Source organism: Sinohyriopsis cumingii, chromosome 2 (assembly GCF_028554795.1).
Source record: "Sinohyriopsis cumingii isolate HCF-2022 chromosome 2, ASM2855479v2, whole genome shotgun sequence".
In the NCBI taxonomy this organism is placed as follows: Eukaryota; Metazoa; Mollusca; class Bivalvia; order Unionida; family Unionidae; genus Sinohyriopsis; species Sinohyriopsis cumingii.
In genome coordinates this window covers 92,936,347-92,957,636 of record NC_142962.1, presented here as the reverse complement: position 1 = coordinate 92,957,636, position 21,290 = coordinate 92,936,347, and the positions used below count along the sequence as shown (strand labels likewise).

Sequence of the window (21,290 nt, the reverse complement as noted above, 5' to 3'; positions counted from 1 at the left end):
TAATCTTTAGAAGCTCTAAGAGCTTTACAACATTAGACAACACCTGTAAGATAAAAAACATATAATGATATGATTACAAAAACAAATACCATGAAATTAGAAAACATTAGAGTAATAAGAAACATTCCTAACCAATATTCTTAGTGCTTGAGATAGTGGGAAATATTGAGAGCATCATGACCTACTAGGTGATGGAGCAGAACTTATGTGTTATTGTGGATGGAGAATCCAACAACTGTACTTTATAAGGCAACCCTCTCATAAAATCATTACAGCTGCAGGTTATGACATTTAGCTTAGATAGAGTTGGCCTGTGTTTATCCTCCATCATACTTAAGTTCCAGCACAATGTTTGAGAAGTTTACGCATGATAACTTGATGATTTGGCATTTTGAATAATGTAACACAGTTTATGTAGTAAAGAGATGGTGATGGGTACATTTTGGTTTTGGGTGATTTTTGTTTGTTTGGCAGATTCATGTAGTACATTAATTATTAGTCATTTACCTACTTTCATTTAAAACTAAAAATTTTTTTATGAATGTTGATATATTTATTAAATGCAGTAAATAAGTCATGATTTTTTCATGATACATGTCTGAGATAAGTTAGCATCACAAAACAAGAAAGTGGGTAGTTTTCAGATGTGTGATTTTTTAAGTGTGTTATGGTAATGGAGGCTTGACCGATAGGTCATTTGCACATGCATATATGCTACATTTAAGCTGAGAACAGCAGCCATTTTTATTAATAGTATTGTATGTTGAGTGATCATGATCTTTTGCAGTTAGTAAAGGTAGCTAGGTAAAAGAATAATCAAATCTTGATATTACCTTATTTCTAAAACTAAGAAGACCTTAAAACAAATTCTTAGAACAGATGGCTATAGGTTGAATCCTACCATCAGACCAGCCGAGTTTGGCAACAATGGTGTGCCCTTTGGCAAGGCACTTTACTCCAATTTCCTTGTCACTTAAAAATCTACTTGTGATGCTGTGCTATACATGTGTAACACAAGACCAAGCTATCCTGAGAACCACTCAGCAGAATTTGGGAGAAGTTAATAGAGAATCCAGGTTTCAAGGCTTTTTAAATGCATAACAAAAAGTCTGCTATTAAATATTTGTTCTTACTAAATTCAGTATAACTTTTGCATTATGTCTTTTAAGAAATTGTTCAAAAAAATTTGACCAAATTTGACAAAGAAACTTTCTGGCATTAAGGCCTTTAAAATTTGTAAAAAATATGTCCAAATGCAGAAAATGTTCAGATGACTTCTTGAAAACTATTGGACTGATTTAGGTCAAATTTGACTCAAAGTTTGATAGTATCAAGACCTTCTCAAGTTTGTACAGATGATGCTAATCTGTCATCCAATATGGCTGCTAAGCATTCCCATCATGCAAATAGTGTAACTTTAAAACAACTCCTTAAGAAAATTGGTATAAAAAATGATTGGCCATTTCTTATATTTAAAAAAATTGATTATGATCATCTTGGCATCAAAATCATTCAACCAGATTAAACTGACCAACTGCTGTTGGTCCAGTATCAATCCTGTGAGCAATTTCAGGCCTCCTTAGGTCTCTTGTTCACTTTTTAAGCAGAACAGTTTTCCAGATTTTAATGAAATTATTGCTATAAAATGTTTTTTTATTATATAATTTTTCCACTTCAAAATGTCTGCTATATTCATGTGCTTTAGATTGTGTAGTTGTGCAGATTGTTACTGATACAAAATTATAAAAACTGAAGCTACAACATATACTAAAAAGGTGGTGGTTGTCAAAAAAGAGATAGTTTTAATACTTTGAAAGGCTTTATTTCAGGTTGGCTTATCTGGCATCATTTACAATGTATTATAAAATATTGAACATATTCATGCATATTTGCTGTTATTACACAGCTGTTCCTAAAGGAGGTTGCAGTGACCAGCTCATTGTGATTGGTTATCACACTGTAATAGCAATATACTATTTTGTCAGTGTCGTATGATTGTCTTCATTTTAGTGTTTCATCTGTAAAGTATAGGTGTGATGTATTTATCACTGTTCTGATGGTGTTGCCATTGTTGGTATTGGTGTTGACATTAAGTTTTTGCATTTATCTCCATGTTTCTGACAGTGTATAACTGTTAAACTTTATATGTTTAGTCATCTTGGAAGGTTTTATGCAAAACTCAAGGCTCAGTTTTAGGCACTCTCCTCTTTCTTATCTATATCAATGATCTACCATTAAATAATGAATCCACAAATACAGATTTGTTTGCAGACAATGCAACCTTGTATACATCTAGTTCCGATACTGAAGTTATCCAGACAAGATTAAACTCAGACCTTATTGGAGTCCAAAACTGAGCACAACAAAATAGGATGGTAATTAATGAAGGTTAAAGAAAATATATGATTTTGGGGACATCACAAAAGCTACACAACTCAGATAACCCAGAACTATCTCTTGCAGTAAATAATCTTGTAGGTTTATCCATAGATAATAATTTATTATGGAATGACCATATTGATAAGCTTTGTAAAATGATGTCATCCAAATTGCCCTACTCAGAAGAATCCAGAAATATTTACCTATGGAAACCTCGCAATCTATACTGCAAGTCATATATTCTTCCAACAATGGAATTTTGTTCAAATTTTTGGGGAAACTGTGCTAAATCTGAGCTTGACGGGATTTATAAACTTCAGAAACAAGCAGCACACGTAATTTTAGATGCATCTAATGATCATCCCTCAAAAGCATTATTTACAGAACTCAGATGGTTCACAATATATGACAGGATAGATTTTCACAAGGCAGTTCTTTTATATAAATGTCTACATGGAACTGCACCTGAGTATTTTCAGGACTTATTCAGGCCTTTTTCAACACAATACCAGTAGAGATTAATATCACATGGAAACCTTCTAGCACCAAAACCAAGAACAGAGCAACTGTGGCCAAAACCAAGAATGGAGCAATTTAAAAAGAGCTTCCAATACTGTGGTACAGTTCTGTGGAACAAGCTTCCACTACATGTAAAATCTGCTGAAAACATTACAGTAATTAAGAAGAGATATCATGAGCGTGTATGTGTTTCTAATAGATAATGGAATTTAGTATTTCAATACTAAACATGTTAAAACAAACAGTAATTATTGCTATTTTCATATAATGTGCATTGTTATACTCTCCTTAAGATCAAGGGCCTCAAGAGAGAATAGTCCTTGACTAATGAGTCACCCTCTATAAATAAAGCATTGTTATTATTATTATTATTATTATGGTCAGCTGCCAAAAAAGGTGAGTGATCTTAGACCCACTTTGGTCTGATGTTCATACTACTGTTTGGTTTGTAAATTGGTGAGGATAAATGCAAGGGAAATTGCACTCAGAAATTTTGAACATTCCATTGTGAACAACAGCATGTTGACTCAAAAAAAAACAGGTGTAGAGAACATTAAGGTTTTTGAGATGACAATTTCAGTAATGGCATGATTCAAACATGCATCAGGTGTTTTTTTTTATATATATATACTATCTTTATCCTATCAGATGTTTCTGTTGTTGGATTTACAAATAGGAAATGTTGATCCTGAATAAAAATATTTCTCCTAAAACATGTAAGTACAGAGATGTAATTCAATAAACCTGTCCATCACAGATGTACTTTATGCAGAGCTTTTTACAACAGATGGTAACAATTTCTCAAGCTTGAAAATTGCAAGTCCTCCAAAAACCGATATTACATTGGATGAACTTGTTAAGTGAAGAGCCATTTTATTATTCATGAGAATCTTGTTTCTGAAATCTATTTATACTACAGTATGGTCCATTTATTGTAAATAGAAACTCAGTTTATTTTTATATTGAACTTTTGTTTCAAAAAACACAGAAATTCTTTTCCTTGAATTGGCTCAGTTCTTCAAATCACTCATGACTTCCTTTATACCACTGTCAGTATTTTGCATAATGTTAGATATATGCTTCAGCTGTGTATTTTATGTGACAGGGCACCATGCTACAGAAGGAACTGAAGGAAGATGAGAGTCAGATCAAAACACTGGAGAAAGAATTGGATAATGCACAGAGGAACTACCAGAAGTCCTTCACAACTCTCCAGACAAAAGTGGAAACTATGGAGGTAGCATACATTTCTGTTTTACTCCTATGACAGATCCCCAGTAGCTCTGGTTTTGCTGCTTGACTGTCATTTTATCTATCAACAGCCTTGTTGTCAGCAGGTATGAATTCACTGCTGTGAAATTCAGTTGCTTGAAGATTTCCACTGATTTGTTCAGGTTACTGTTAGAACACCCCAAATTTGAGTTGCCTATATATACCAGCTAGGCTGTAAATTTGGGATTTCTTTACAGTATTGGGCATAATAGGCTGTAGGCATATGGTTTACACTAAGAAATTTGATGACTGTTATCATGGGTGTTTAATTAGTTATCATTCCAAAGATGGGGTTTGGAAAGTTTTGCAACATTTTTGGGAGAACATTTACTAGCTTGAAAACATAGGTTATATGAAGTAATCAAAAATTCCTAGCTGAAGAAATGATGAGAATTTTATTTTATTCTAATTAACTTTTTTGCAATATCATTTGCAAAAGGTATCATATTTAAACATCTGATATCAAGAACTTTAATATGATATACCCATATATAATGCAAGTGAAGAAAGAAATGGTTCCATTTTACAATAAGATCTAACTATTCAGCATTAACTCACTTCAAGATCAGTCTATAACAGCACTCTCCAAAAATCTAGTCCAGTCACAATTTTCTCCAAAATAATTTTCATTATGACTTGAATTAAAGAAAGAAAAGATTAACAGCATATGATGTTGGAATCTCTTGAACAGTTGCTTTTATAATAACCAATCCCTCTGTAACAACATATCCCTTAAAATCAGGCCACAAATTTTGGTCTCAGTGTCTGATACTAATAAAACAACTGTATACTGGAAATTCCCTAAAATTACAATACTTTGTTGGTCTAGGTTTTACTCTTCTATCATTTCACACATTATTTAATAATCATATAGTATCCCTGCTTATTTCAAGCAGTGAATGCTAATTTTTCCAAATAAAGATTTATTTATTAATCAGTCAGTGACTGTTACTATACTAAGACACTTCAAAAGATAATACTTTATGTGTAAATTGAATTTCAAGAAAAAGAGGTTTTATTTTTTGCTTTATTCTTACATCATTAAAACAATTTTAACATAAAGTATCCAAAATGAAAATTACATTTTAAACAAAAAATATCATTAATCTAGATTCATCCTTGACTGTAGGTCATTCTTTGAAATATGGGGCTTGGAGATTGATGTACAATAAAACCTGTTGATGCTTTTTTCACTGTTAACACATTAACCCCTGGAGGTTTTTGTCATTTTCACCTGAAATTCTAGTAGGAAGCACATTTTGAAAGCTATTTCTGAGTGCATCTGAAAACACCAAATCCCAGGTGGCCTTTCAATAACATACTGCCTAGTTGTGTTAGAAACATCGTTTTTCATTGACTGTTTGGCTCATGCATGAGCAGAAGGGTTAAAGTTGGAGTTCTTTTATTTTATATTTTTTTGCTAAACGGACCCATTACTTTTGTATTGAGACCACTCTTTATTCCAGATGCCCATCTTATCCCATTTTTTGCAAAGGTTCATCTATCTGTTTGCAGTTCATACTGGTTTGCCTTAGTTCTGAGACCAAAAAGTCTAAAATCCTGACACAAAAAACGGATTCCGACCATAGGCCAGTTTTGGATAGAAATAAATTGGTTCCAAAAATTGATCTTTTTCCCTCTTTATTTTGTGATGCAACTCGAAATTACAGATTATTAGGTATCATTGTAGAGCCACATCTGTCTACCTTTTATAATACCACCCAGTTTAGTGTATCATGCATGACCATGATGCTACAGAGCTCGGCAGAAGGCTACTACCTTCTGCCACATTAACTTGTTGCTAGGGGTTAATGTGTTAAAATGCACATACTTTGAAATTGAAGAATGCGGTGGCCATTTGATCAAATGACTTTTATTTTTATTTTTGGAGGCTGACAGATTAGAAACTGATAGGCATTGTAAATAAAGTCAAAGTCTGTTTATAAAACAATGCTAATTTTTAGCTTGGACTAAGTAACATGGCTTTTTTAAATAGATTAAAATGCATTTAATTAAGTTATATGCGCCTGCATGAATTGTGTGTTTTAATGGCGTTCGGTAGACTGATACATGGAGGTATATGGTAGTTAATACCAGCCAGCAGCAATTCATCAAGTTCACAGAGCAAGTTATTGAAATTCCTGGGGCCTGTCCTAAGAGTAATTTGGCTATTTTTAACTTACATGTGATAGTATTGGCATCTTACATTTCCAGAAAATTCCATAATGGAAGCCTGCTTCTATATTACTTGATTTAATGGTATGGAAATGATGCCTGATATCCCACACTAATTTTCATATCGGTGCAAATCATATCAATAAATTTACTAGTACAGTTCAGCATAGAAAAATTCTTATGAACTATGCCAAAAATGCATGATCTCAAATTTTTAAACTTGGAACTTCTTCTGGAACAATTGATTTTGATTTTTTAATTATTTTAAAAAAAGAATTGGAAAACCATTTCATAAGGTAATTGTCCTATGTTTTGTAAGACCTTTCTAAAGAATTTTGATGTAAAATGGGAAGCATGAAAGAAATTATGTTCTGTCAATTTATACTTACAGTTCAGCAGTTAATATAGTAAAATCAGCAGAGATGCCAAACATTATACATTTTGTGAAATTATTATGAATTTTGTAGTGAAAATTCCACATTCTGTATCACATTGACAACATTCTTGAAAATCAAACATGGTATGGCATAAACTTTGTACAGGAGTTTTCTGTGTGGACACATGCAAGTTCATAAGTACAAAGATGGCCACTTTTGTCCCTCCTGTTTAGAAGTTTTCACCAAAACTCCAAGATCTAATCCTCAGATGTTTTTGGATGTTCACATTAGACAACACTGAAAAATCTAGAATTAATCTCAGAACAACAAACAAGCACATCACATTTGGCATGTTCTGTCATCTTTTTCCTCAATTTTTCCCACTTCACAGGTACTATTAGTTCTCAGCCCAAGAATGATCTTCACAAATAAAGTTGTTCTTGTAAGTTTGAGAAGAACCACAAGAACATTATTTGCAAAGACACCCTTTCAGTGCCAAAATGGTAGAAGTGGTAAATAGAATTTAATTTCTCAGTGGAAAAAAGAACCATTGTGTACATTACAATAAATGAGTCAGTGACACAGAAACTAGGTGAAAATGGAGAGAAAGATGAAGGGAAATGAAAGATGTGGAGGATTTATTCTGACAAATGTTTATAGTTATTGTTTTGGGCAATAATGTAGAAATTCAGGAATTGGAGAAATAGGTTCACAAATGATTTACATTGGATTTTCATTGTTTTAGACTTTATTGGTATTTAGCAGCATACAGAAAGATACAGTATTATTGGATAGGTTTATTGCAATATTGTTGTAATGGTTGATTGCAATATTGTTGTATAGGTTTATTGCAGTATGATTGTATAGGTTGATTGCAGTATAGTTGTATAGGTTTATTGCAATATGGTTCTATAGGTTTTTTTTTGTAGTAATGGTTGTAACAGTTTATTGCTTTAACAAATGTTTTATCTTTCAATACAGGCATTATAGATTTCACAAAATGGATGCTTGGATTCCTGATGAGCATGCCTACAGGTTGGCATTTTAAATCAGAGATCTTCTCATAATTTTGATTTCCATTATTCTCGCAAAAACAGCATTTCAGTTGGTATTTATGTATGTGTGGAATACACCTTTCTAAGTGGATTCAATACTTAAATTTTGGATTGTTCGCAAAAATTTTTCTTTCAGAGAGAGATCATTGAGATGGAGCATGAGATCGGTCAAAAGAAACAGGATATTGAGAACAAAACACCAGGGTTTGAGGAGTTGGAAAAGAGATTTGAAGCTAGAACTGCTGCTTATGAAAAACTGAAAAAAGACATAGTTGGTATGTGACACCAGTCATTTCTGACTGCATACCTCACTTCCTGTAAGATGGCTGTTGGGTAGCACCTCTTGCACACACTGGTTGAGCCTTGGTCCATGCCTGTCACTGAACTGTGTCAGGGATGGGATGGGGCTGGAATGACTGCTGTATCATCTACCAATCTATGTAGTATCAGCCAAGTTGTCAGGAATCACACACCACTGTCACACTTTCAGGCAGATCACACTGTATTCCTCACAACTATCCTACTCACATTTTGGAGTTTTCTGCATCTGCTGTGCAATTGAACTAACTTCTAACTTTTGATTTCTAATCTCAATACACTGGAACCTATTAATTAACATTGGATTTTACAAATTTCTTCTTATAATCAAGTGCTTCTTTAAGCGACTTTATGTGATTTTCTGCTCACATGGCTGCTAAGTCAAGGCCACTTATTGTGTGGCTTTTGCATCCAGCATTTGCTGTGTGCTGTGCATCTTGTGTTTTTAAAGATGGGTAATAACAGCCATGTTGTATCATGATATTATTATTTTCTTTGAGACAGTATGTATTGCAATAGTATCACATAGATACAGAAGCTGAAAAAAAAAAAAAGTGCAATATTGACAAGTGGGAATGCTATCCATCTTGTTATTTTTCATGCAGAATAGTGCAAAACAAATATTTATTTTGCAGTTATCTGTTGCAGGTTAAGCTGATTTATTGGAACAAACCTTCTTTTTTGTCATTTATGTGTAAAAATGTTTTAAAAACACTTTCTTATGCACTGTTAGGGGAGTTAGATTAAAAGCAAATCATGGAGATGTGCATACAATACAAGCAGTACTCAGATGTAAAAGGAAAATATTTACCAAAATGTACTGTATGGTTTAGAAAATGCTTATTCAAATCTCTTGTTGATTAATAACTGCTGTTTTAGGAGAGATTAAAATTCTTTGTCAAGCAGGATTTTATTTTATTCAAAAGGGTCAGAAAGACAACAAGTAAATGTTCATTTTTTGATAGTTTTTTATGTCATTTACTTCTGTTTCTTTCTACTAAAATGAAACCTTGTTATCTTATACTACGTGTTAGGGCTCTAATAAAAGTAACAAAAGAACGAGTGAAAACAACAAGCTTTGAAAAATTTAACAAATAATTTATTTCCCTGCAAAACCTCTGTAAAAATGAAAAAATAAGAACTTACAGTTTTAAGAATCAAATCCAAAAATAATCCAAGAATAATCCAAGAATTAAATTTTAGAAGTCCTAGTAATGAAATGTTCTAATAAATTTAAGTTCGAGTCCCGACGAAAAATCCAAAATGGAAGGTGATGACTTATGGTGTTGCTAGTATTGTGCTGTTGTGTCTGCAGTTCTTTGATGATCCACAAACAATAATACTCCGGTGTTTGAATTTCCAAATAAAATTTAAATAACTGTCTTTGTCCAGGAATTCTGTATGAGCAATCAAATATTTCCAGGAGTAAGAATTATCATTTAGAATCCAAATAATTTTAATAAAATGAAAAATAAAACTACAAACTTGTCACATACAAACACTTTCCATGTAAAGGTAAAAGCCCAAACTGAGAAATATTTCTCTAAACATCACTAATAAATCTAACTACTGCTCAATTTCAGAAAACCCATAATTGCAAAATAGGACTGTTTACACTCTAAAGACCCATACTCCCAGTATGACCTTGATAAAAACCAATCATTTTACTCGAAGAATAAAATAAAAATAGAATGTTGATTACCTGTCTTAGTAATTTCTGAATCAATGTTGGAAACTAAGTCGGAAATTAAAACAATGTTTCTGTTATTAGATATTTATGAAAAGATTCAGGTCAAACTGAATTTTCTGGAAAATATAAAATTCCCAGTAAACAAAATTATATTGCATTGACATGTAATGAAATTAAAAATAAAAAAATTTAAAACTTACAAACAGACAATTAAATTAAATTAAATCAAATATACATAACAGTTATAACATGATGGTTAGGGTCCAAAATGTACCATCATATTATGTGACTTATTATGCAATATCGGGCAAGTTAGTTAATAGAAGAAAATATTGCATGTGCATCCACTCAGGCACACTGGGAGGATCTAACAAGAAACTTGTATTTAGGGTTGTAAAGTACTGTATCTGAAATTCATGCATTGGTATTGACCTCGTAATGTATTTAAGATGATCTGTTTGGTGTGTGTAAAACTGGCTAAACCAACTTTGGGGGTAAGTTACTCAATTTCTTGGGTAAAGATTGAACATACAAAAATGCAGTTGATCCATTCATTGAAAGATAGAGGAAAAATAAAAGTAGCCTTATATTTATTAAAACAAACATTAATAATTATGACTTTCATTTATGATGAACACAAAATTGGTCTTGATCATTTTGTTCAACTATATTGTACTTCTGTTTCTTTGTCACTGTTAAATAGTGTTTTACATGTGTTACAATTATCCTCTCCTGTTCATTTTTTTCTCAGTTTTCTTTTCAATTTCGAATTTATAGTGGTAAAATTTATGAGTCATTGTACAATCATAATCTATAATCTTTATGTCACCAACTTCCTACTGAGGTGAGAAGGCATATAAATGGTCCCTATCCCTCAGACTGGTATGTGAATGCTCTAGCATCCACATTAATAATTATATATTTTAAACCAAATTTGATGTAAAACTTCTTCTCAAGAACAGCATAGATTAAGTTTGATGATGAAGCACACATTGTACATTTTGTTTCATTATTGACCATCTTAGTATTGGAACTGCTGATACACAACCATGTGACCACTTTTTCCTCCACATTTATAACTGGATTTTAACCAAAATTGCTGTGAAATTTTATCTCAAAAACAGCTCGGATAAGTTCAATGAGCACATCCTTCTTTTCTGACAATTATGGCCCTTGATCATTGTGGCATAAGTTGTTAATGCACAAACTTGTGAAGACTCTAGCTTTCACATTTATTAGAATTCAGCTAAATTTTCTGTAAAGCTTTATTGCAACACTAATTCACTTTATTGCAACACTAATTCAGACAGGTTAAATGATTGCTCATTTTGCACATTTTTCATAGAGTTATGGTCATTGAACAGCTTAGTGTATGCATTGCTAATTCACAACCTCATGAACACTCAATCTTTCAAACTTTATAATTAGATTTGAATCAAATAGTAATCAAGTTTCATATCAGCAAAAGATAGGATGAGTTTAATAATGAGCTCATGCTTAGAGTTCTGACCCTTGATTGACTTGGCATTGACCTTGTTAATACATAAGGTCTGATGGTTTGAACCAAATTTGTTGCATAGCTTCATTGAATTAATGTCTTGCTTGCATTTATTGATAGTCAGGTTGTTTGATATTTTGCAGAGTCATGGCTCTTGATTAGCTTTGAAAGGTATCTCACTGGAATGTGAATACAACAACAACATTTACATATTTTGCTTGAACTAAATTTGCTCTCTAGCTTCATCTTAACAAGGTCGCAGGTGACTTTGATGATGATCAGAATGTTATTATATTTTACACAAGAGTTAAGTCCCTTGAAGGACATAAAACAGGAATCCCCAATGTATTGCAGACACTTGCATTCACAGTCTGTTTCATTTCATCCAGATGTGTTAACACAATTGTTCTCTGTAAGATCACATATGATGTCAATAATGACCAGATTTTGACTATTTTTAGAGTTATGGCCCCTGAGTCAGTTAGAATAATCATGCATCTCGGTGTCTTTTAAACACTCAAAAATCCAAATCTTTTGTTTGATTTCAATGAAAGTTCCTGAAAATAAACTATCCCAAGAATACCTCTGATAACACAAATGACCAACAGATAAGACCATATTTTACAAAGTTCTGTTATTGGTGTAGAATTCTTAATTGCTAATGAAAAGTGGTATTCACGGATTTTGTTTTGAATCTTATTATGCATTAAGCTTCTTATTAGTAAGTCATAGATAGCTCTATTTCAAGAAAGACTTCTGCCATATGGCAAAGAGATATTGCCTAAAACTGACTCAATACTACACCTAGTTTACTGTGCTCTTGCCTTTTAATGGTGGGTGACGGGGACACATGTATGTAGCAACTTCTGTTTTTGTTGTTCTCAACATAGTATGATGCTTTTGAAAGTGTAAACTGTTGCCTGAAATTGCATTTTGAATCAATCAAGAATGGTTGTCACTGTTGTCAGCATTTTTAATTTTTTAATGGATAGATTACTTCAGGAGGAAATTACCAAGACTTCTGTAAGTTTTTTGAAGCAGGATTTGTTCTCAATTTAATCTTGCACAGATTGGGACAGAAAATGTCAACCCTACATTGAAGCTGAATGATCAAGACTAAACTTAATTTTTATTTAGAGAAACTGGTTGCAAACACAGATTATGTTTTCAGTTTCCAATAATCCAAACTCTGCCCAGTTTGACATGTTTATACATCCCTCTCTATTATTCATATTATGTGTAACCTTCACTTATCTGGTGTGTCAAGAGAATTTGTTGTCCTAAACTTTTTTATGTACAGTAATTTTTCACATAATAAGATCAGGAAACCAGCCATATATTTTTTCTTTAACAGGATGGGATTTTATTGAGGAAAAAAAGTATGTAATAGTTGGGAATGTGCCTGTCTTTAGAGAATTACAGCATTAATGCTATGATTAGTGTACATTTAGAGACCAAGGTTCAAGATCACTAATTATATAGCTGTTTGAATCAGAGGGATGAAATTCAAACTTTTTACAATTATATACTTTTTTGTACAAGGTATGCTAGTGTCACATTCAAGGTGGTATTGAATCTTGGATGTGGTTAGCTTGCCAGACTCACAGTTGAAAGGGTGTGGGTTTGAATCCTACCATCAGACCAGCCTAGGTGAGCTACCATGGTGTTTGCTTGGGCAAGGCACTTTAGTCCAATTGCCTTGGCACTAAATAATCTACTTGTGTTGCTGTGCTATAAAAAGAAATCAAACCAAGGTGATGGTCAGAATCACAGCACTGACAATTTCCTTAAGCTATATAATTCTGAAGACCTTTCAATATAAATATGAAACTTTGAATTTGTATTTACCAGTACCAAAAAAATGAGTTAATTACCCTATTCAGAGTTGTATTTTAAAAGTAATGGTCAAAGACATTCAACACATGTTTGGTTTACCTGAAGGTATACCTGATTCTTCTGGCAAATTGAATAGGTTATGGTCAGAGACTTTACAAAATGCAGTGTTTGGTGTACCTGAGGGTATGATTGATTTTTCTGGCAAAAGTCCTAAAATAGATCTGCAGTATTCCTGTTATGATTTAAATAACATTTTTGGTCTTTATTTCTAATTCAGCATCTGAGTTGTTCTTCTTTTTGCTGTGCTGTGTGCTTCCTTTGTGATTTTATTTACTTTTATTTTATCAGTCTTCTGTGTGTAATGTTTGACACCATGGAGAAAATTTGCCATACCTGGTTACATACTTGATACATTAACAACTGAAGATTCTTTTACTAGGTGGAAGTGATTATATTTTTTGTTGAAAATGTTATTTACTTTTGTTTTTTTGCTGATTCTCTCTTGTATTGTTTGTTTTGATTCCATTGTCACTTATAATACCAGGGAAATTTTATTTTGATATGTTTTAATATGAAGAGTTTGAATATCAACACAAAAGAATCATTATTATTACTCTTTTGAAATGGTATTTCATTTTGATTAGTATTAAATTTCTAAAACATTACTTTTGTTTAGAAGAAATGCATTTTAATACAACTTTGTATACCATAAGATTGTATCAATGCAAATGGCAATACACCTTGTGGAATAGTTGTAGCTTGTGTAATTACTGACCATCAACCTAAGCTTTCTGTTAGTAATTAAGACACCACACCTATGCCATTATGATTTTATTGGGACTTTAATCATCTGGTATAATCAGATTCCAATACATTATTTCGTAAATTTAAGGCACTCCTTCATGTGATTTGGAGATACATTATGTGTCAGTTGACCTATCATTGAGTTGTACGTGCATATAATAATAACTTGAAAAATGAATTTTATGCCAATATAAGTATTTATATAAGCTACAGTAGTTTGACTTTCAACTGCCACACACTAAAATATATACTTTGTATATCAGAGTTTTTTTGTCCATCATTAACTGGCCCATGGGCCAAATATGTCCTGCAGGTTATTTTTTGTGCTCACACATAAAGTCAGTTTTATAACTATAATATATATATATATATATATATATATATATATATATATATATATAATGTCCATGTGGCCCATGGTGGACCACACAGTTCTGTATGATACCATTAATCATTTTGAATATACATTTTGTTTTAATAGATCTGAAAGGCAAGAAACAGACACTGTCAGACATCATTAACAAAACCAAGGGAGAGAAAGAGAGAACAGAAGGTCCATTGGTAACTAGTGATATTTATTATTGTAATATTGTAAGCAACATTGCTAACCAAATGTACATTGTTGAAGCATTTGAAAATGAGCAGTGATCCCTTTATTATTGCTCTCAGGTCCAGTATGCCTGCTTTAGAGCTATATTTCACATCAAAGCAAAGTATGTTGAACATAAATAGAATTACATTTTCTTGACTTGGGGTTAAAAATTGGATTGGCCTAACTGCAGAAATACCCACACTGAAACTCTGTTTTTAGAAAACTTCCTATTTCCTATAAATAGTTGACATCATTCTGTAACAAGTTTTATTATGGAATATCAATACATTCCTTGTCAATCATATTTAAGCTAATATATATTTTTATAACATGATTTATTATAATAAGTTATTGCAGAAAGTTTTAACTGAAATCATGTGGCAAACCTTCATCTGGGGCAGAATATTTTGTGTGGTCCTCAGCATTTTCAAAATTAATCTGATATTGTTTGTTATACATCAAATCTTTTCACTTATCATTTATATTTGGACAATGTTCTGCCTTACAACTTGATCATATTTATAATCAAAATGATAAAATGCATTCTGGGAGGAATATACACATGTTCTTAAAACCAGTATTTACTTGTTCTGATAGGTCACTCTGAAATAGATACAAAATGAATGTTTTAACCAAAAATCTAATGATTTGAGTACCCTTTGTCCATCTGTCCATATATCTCTTCATCTCTTACATTTTAAATAGCATAGCTCAAGAACTGTTGGACATTTTGATGTAATTAGTTTGAAAATGTTTAATTTAATTAGAATGTTGGTTTCAGTGATTCCTTTTTATTATCAAATTCTTTATTAACTGAAAAATTTAAATAGGAGGGTTCTATCTGCAGTTGCTGTACAATTCTTTTGCATAGTGTGCAAATGATTTAGTGTAAAATGTGTTAATCTTATTGTATCTGTAGCAGGCATAACCTCCCCTTGTTAAGTGCAGGTGATGCAACTGTGGAATAATTAACTTGCTAAGCTAGAGATAAGAATCATTCAAATTTTTTTTATGATTTTAATTTTCATCTTTACAATTAAATACTAAATATCATACAGGATGGCTGTATGAAGTAACATTAGGCATGTAAAGTTCCCTAAAATTTCCCATTTAAATTTGTGACAGGTCAGAAACACTGCCTTTTCTTGGGAATAATTCATAATTAATGCATGTGCTTTTAAAGTCCTTACCCTTATAAATGGGCATGATTTATTTTCATTCCTTTATTCATTTGCTGTCTTTTTCTTCCTTTTTCCCCCCTTGTGCCAGATAATTAAAAAAAATAGGTTTCAGCTGTCTTCTGAATCCATGATTAAATCCCTACACAGTGGTAAAAACGAATTTGTATTTTTTTTATTGTCAATAATAAGCTTGAAACAAAATTGACAATATGCCGTGATTTCAGACATCACAATGATACATTCTGGTAAATCCACTTTAATTGGTTAATCCATACTTTCCATGTCTTTACTCATCCTAAAGTTAAGAAAAAGAAAAATGATGACTTTTTCCATTCTGGCTTACATGTTTGAAGCTTATCCTAGTCAGTGAATTTGGTCTAGGACACTGTGCATTAGTGATAAATTTCAGGAATTTGGAGCAAATAATCTATACTTGAAAAGGAGATTTTTTATTAAACATGATGGTCAACAGTATTTGAAATTTTCTTCATATTTGACCTTAAAGAATGCATTAATCTTGATAAGTAATACAGTAAATGTGAATCACTTTATATTATATATTTATGTGAGAAATATTGAGTCTTAATTGGCAAAATAATTTTCATATCTTTTCCTTCCTATACTTTCACATGTGGAAAATATATTCTTATATTTTCACATGTGAAAATATAAGATATCCCATCATGCCATGTAATGCTTGATTGTGTGTGCCCATAAAAGTTTTACTGTAGAAACAAATATATGAGTACTTTATGAGCTAGAATAAAATAAAAATAAACTGACTCACATTACAGACATGGTTGTTGTTGTTGTTCTAGGGTTTAACGCCATTTTTCAGCACAAGATAGGCTATACATGGTGGACAGTATAACTGGTGGAGGAAGAACCCTGGAAAACCCAGGGAAGAACCACTGACCCACGAGAAGCTACTGGCAGGCTTTCCCATGTACCCATGCAGGCAGAGGTGAGATGGCAGTGATCCGTAACGGTGAGCGCTTTAGACCACTCGGCCACTTGGGGCCCTACAGACATGGAAATCAATCTTCGATAAAGACATTTGATCAGATGCCATTTGTATCTCATTGTAGTTATTTCTCCTTATTTCCTTGACAACAGTGATAAACCCACTGCAATGCATTGCTGAATCAGACTCACATTTTTTTTCAGATATGGTCAAATAGTTTACATTATGACAAAAATATAATTTAGTGTGACAGATTAGGTCAACTCAATCACACGATTTATGTATATTTATATGATCATCCTTTGAAGTGAGGATGAAAAGGGTTGCTGAGTGAATGTGTTGTGCCAGAGAGTGAGTTTGATCTTCTAAACTTCGATTTTGGAGCAAGTTTGGTATATAATAAAAAGTACATTTTCTACATTAATATGGGATATATTTCTTCTTGTGGTACCAAAAATGATATATTTTAACTTGTGGTTTCACCACTTGTTAAAATATCATGTTCTGGGTACCACATGATGAAATATATTTGGTATTAATGTAAGAAAAGACAATATCCTTATATACATGGATATAATATTTCATGGTTTAGTTATAAATGTACATATTTTATGGATATCACATTTCATGGTTTAGTTATAAATGTACATATTTTATGGATATCACATTTCATGGTTTAGTTAAAAATGTATGTATTTTATGGATATCACAGTTCATGCTTTAATTAAAAATGTATGTATTTTATAGATATCACATTTCATAGTTTAGTTAAAAATGTATACATTTTATGGGTATCATATTTCGCGATTTAGTAAAAACACATATGTATTTTATCAGTATTTAGTCTAAGGAGATATTGATCAATGCTGTATCTATATAACAGATTGACTTCCAGGCTTAATCTTTACTGCAGTAATAGGGTTGATTATATATGTTATTCATTGTTAATACTTGGTATAAATGCAGAGATCTGAATCAGAGAAGATACCCACATCCTTTAGCATATAAAGAAGGGAAGAAGCTTGATTTTGATGCTTTAAGATAGGTTTATCAGTATTTTTAAAGACAGCTATCAAAACATAAGCTATTCACAGTTTGGGCTTTGGTGCTAAAATAAAGCCAATGACAGCAGAACATGCTTTTTCACAACAAATCTTTGGAATACATTGACAGTTCTGTCAAAGTTGAGTTTCACTCTCTCAACTTTCACAGTATTGCTGACACGGTAGTCAAAGAGCAGAAATCTGAAGTAAAATCCCTGACCTTTGCAGGCCTACCTGAAAATGAGTCATCAGTTTGTTGACTTAATGATACCATGTGATACCATGTGAAATCTGAACGTGACTTGCTGCCGCCTTAGTCAATATGAACAGAAGGCATATGTAGTCATTGATGTCTTCAAGCACATGAGAGATAGAGAAACTATTGTCTCATTTATAGAAAAATGCTAGCCACATGCATAGAACTGCTAGATATATCTGTCAGCAAGTTCTCCAGAATGTAACTCAGACTATTGTCTCATTTATAGAAAAATGCCAGCCACATGCATAGAACTGCTAGATATATCTGTCAGCAAGTTCTTCAGAATGTAACTCAGACTATTGTCTGATTTATAGAAAAATGCCAGCATCATGCATAGAACTGCTAGATATATCTGTCAGCAAGTTCTCCAGAACATAACTAGACTACTGTCTGATTTATAGAAAAATGCCAGCCACATGCATAGAACTGCTAGATATATCTGTCAGCAAGTTTTCCAAAATGTAACTCAGACTATTGTCTGATTTATAGAAAAATGCCAGCATCATGCATAGAACTGCTAGATATATCTGTCAGCAAGTTCTCCAAAATGTAACTCAGACTATTGTCTGATTTATAGAAAAATACCAGGCACATGCATAGAACTGCTAGATATATCTATCAGCAAGTTTTCCAAAATGTAACTCAGACTATTGTCTGATTTATAGAAAAATACCAGGCACATGCATAGAACTGCTAGATATATCTATCAGCAAGTTCTCCAGAATGTAACTCAGATCAATAATACCATTCATAGAAATTAAAAATGAGTGATGTTTAGCTCAGGTAAATTGCTGAGTTAATTTAATGGAAGGACACTGAAGATGTACTATCAGATACGGTTTTTGTCAACCTGAAAACATCTACCATTGAACCAATTATTACAGTGTGGATTATATCCACGCACAACGAAGTATCACTTTGGACAGGCACAGTTAAATTAGACATCAAGAAAGCAGGACAAATCTGCTGATTGTTTATTCAGCAGTTATTGAAAACATTAAGGGTAATACAATTATACTCTTGTATTCTGTTTCTCCATTTAATAATGCATATTACTTTTAAATCAGTAAAATAAAAACATAGTTATTTGTGAGATGGTTAATACTTTAATCAGATCCGTTATTGCTTTCACCTTATTTTATCTGTTTAGTAAAAATTAGTATCAAATAGCAGATAATACAGTTTCCTCATGATCCATGCATTGTTTGGGATATATTCAAATATAAATAGCTACTTATCACATAGTAGGTATAGTTTTTCTATTGTCTGTGCAGTTTCATATTTTTTATATTACCACATGTTAAAATATCACTTTATTTGATTCTGATTGGTTCAGATAAACCCATGAAATGATTGTGCAGTATTCTCTTTATTGATTGGCTGCGATCGTGAGAAAAACTTTTTTTAACCGCACCTTCTTGAATGTTTTGTTTTCAATGAACATTTTTGGCTGCCATTGTTCGAATTAACTTGTGTAAAGGAATTGAGGAAAAATGGTCTCATCTGCTTCAGTATTGCTAATTTACCCCATATAGGAGCTTGTTATGTCTTGTATAACATATCATAACATAAAAAATGACTAAATCCACAAGACAAAAATAATAACAAGTGAAACCATAGGTATTGTCTATGTGGGGTGAGAATTGAGGGAAGCGGTATATCTCTAGCATGGAATCCACCCTACATACAAGCATGGTTTAAATATTAACTTACAGAAGTAAATAAACTCACCTCTGTTCACAGAAGAATGTGGACATAAACCAGTCTCCAATCTAACAGAAGTTTGTCTAACCACTCCATATGTACATGGTAAATATATGATGCAGTTCCAAATCAAAATGAAATTTGTTTGCATATTCTTAGTCTACTATTCCAAATCAAACGCTGCAAAAAAATCCAGTCACAAATACATTACAGTAAATATGGGGTAAATATAGGAATTTCTGCATCCAGTAGATGCAGTGTCTGTCAGAATGTATGAAATTATTCATTCTTCTTTCCATCCAAATAACTTTAACTGAAATAATAATTATGTGATAAAAAGAATCTCAGATGGGTAAAGATTTAATATTACATTTATAAAACTTGTTAAATGATATCCAGCTTTTGCTAGCCTTTGCTTGCCAAGGCTTGCTAAAACTGGACATTATTCAACTCGTTTGACAAATTCAATATTAAATCTTTACCGATTTGAGATCCTCTATTAATGTTATTCAAGGATTTATATCTTTAAAAAAGTATACCACTGCAATTGAGATTTTGTTTTTTTGAACTTAAAAAGCTTTAATATTTCTCAGATGTTTGCAAATTTAATTGGATTGTATAAAGTTTTATGGTGTACTTGTTATTATAAATGGATATAAAATGTGCTTTGTGAAGTCAAGAAGGACATAAATTGTAACATTATTGCACCTATTATTATAGAGTCAGTACATATTTGCACAGCTTTCAAGTTAACACAATTCTATGCAACAATTCAATCCTAAGGAACACATTTTCATTGTACCTCATGTTTCCTGAATGTATCATAATATACATTTATACATACATACATACATATATACTATAGTGCTCTAAATAGCATCATTATTAAAACAAATTAATGATGTATTACCAATGCATATAGTGTGGTGGCATGCTTTAAATATTTCATTGTGACTTTTAATTCATAGTCTAGTTTGACCACAAACAACACAAAAAGCTGCTAACAAACATAAAGTAATTTCTGGTACTGATAGGCAGAAAAAGATGAAAATGACTTTTTGTCCCCCATGATTGTCATAACTCTCTAATGTTTTCCTTTCAACTTCAACATGCATTGATTTCAAGGACTAAAGGTCACACCCATGAGAATAGGTCAAAATAAAGTGCTGTTAGTTACTGTGTCAAGTCTTAGATAAGCACTGACAGTGCAGGAAGAGTATTGCATTATATGGTGTTTTTTTTCTGTCAACAATTCCTTCACATATTTTAAAGAAATAAAACAGCTTTTACTTTTAGCCATACCAATAAAACCAGTATGAACAGTTATCTTTTCACATGTTTTTTAGACACTGTGAATACATTTTTCATGAATATCAAATTTTATCTGATGCTTTAGCTCAGGTATATTCTGATACCCATCATCCATGTGTCCAGCTTTTTTTTCTGTCACCACCCTCTAAACTGCTGAGTGGAATTTGACAAACTTGGTACCTAGACTGTCCATGGCGTGACCATTTGTGAGAGAGAGCTAAGATTTTTTTAACCCCTTGCCTATGGTCTCAGAAAGGGAATCAGAGGTTCAATATGTATTTTTAAAAATTGAATTTTAATTACATATTTTAAT

The 21,290-nt window shown here is 32.2% G+C and overlaps 1 protein-coding gene across 10 annotated transcripts in view; it reads left to right on the top strand.

Moving 5' to 3' along the window:
- LOC149805376 (uncharacterized) overlaps positions 1-21,290 on the top strand; it is a 113,060-nt gene that overhangs the window by 62,941 nt on the left and 28,829 nt on the right. For all 10 annotated transcript variants that reach the window (XM_089949786.1, XM_089949784.1, XM_089949782.1 and 7 more), the window contains 3 exons: positions 4,004-4,135; positions 7,914-8,052; positions 14,405-14,484. In XM_089949786.1, the coding sequence (XP_089805912.1) occupies positions 4,004-4,135; positions 7,914-8,052; positions 14,405-14,484 (351 nt within the window). The remainder of the gene's footprint in view (positions 1-4,003; positions 4,136-7,913; positions 8,053-14,404; positions 14,485-21,290) is intronic.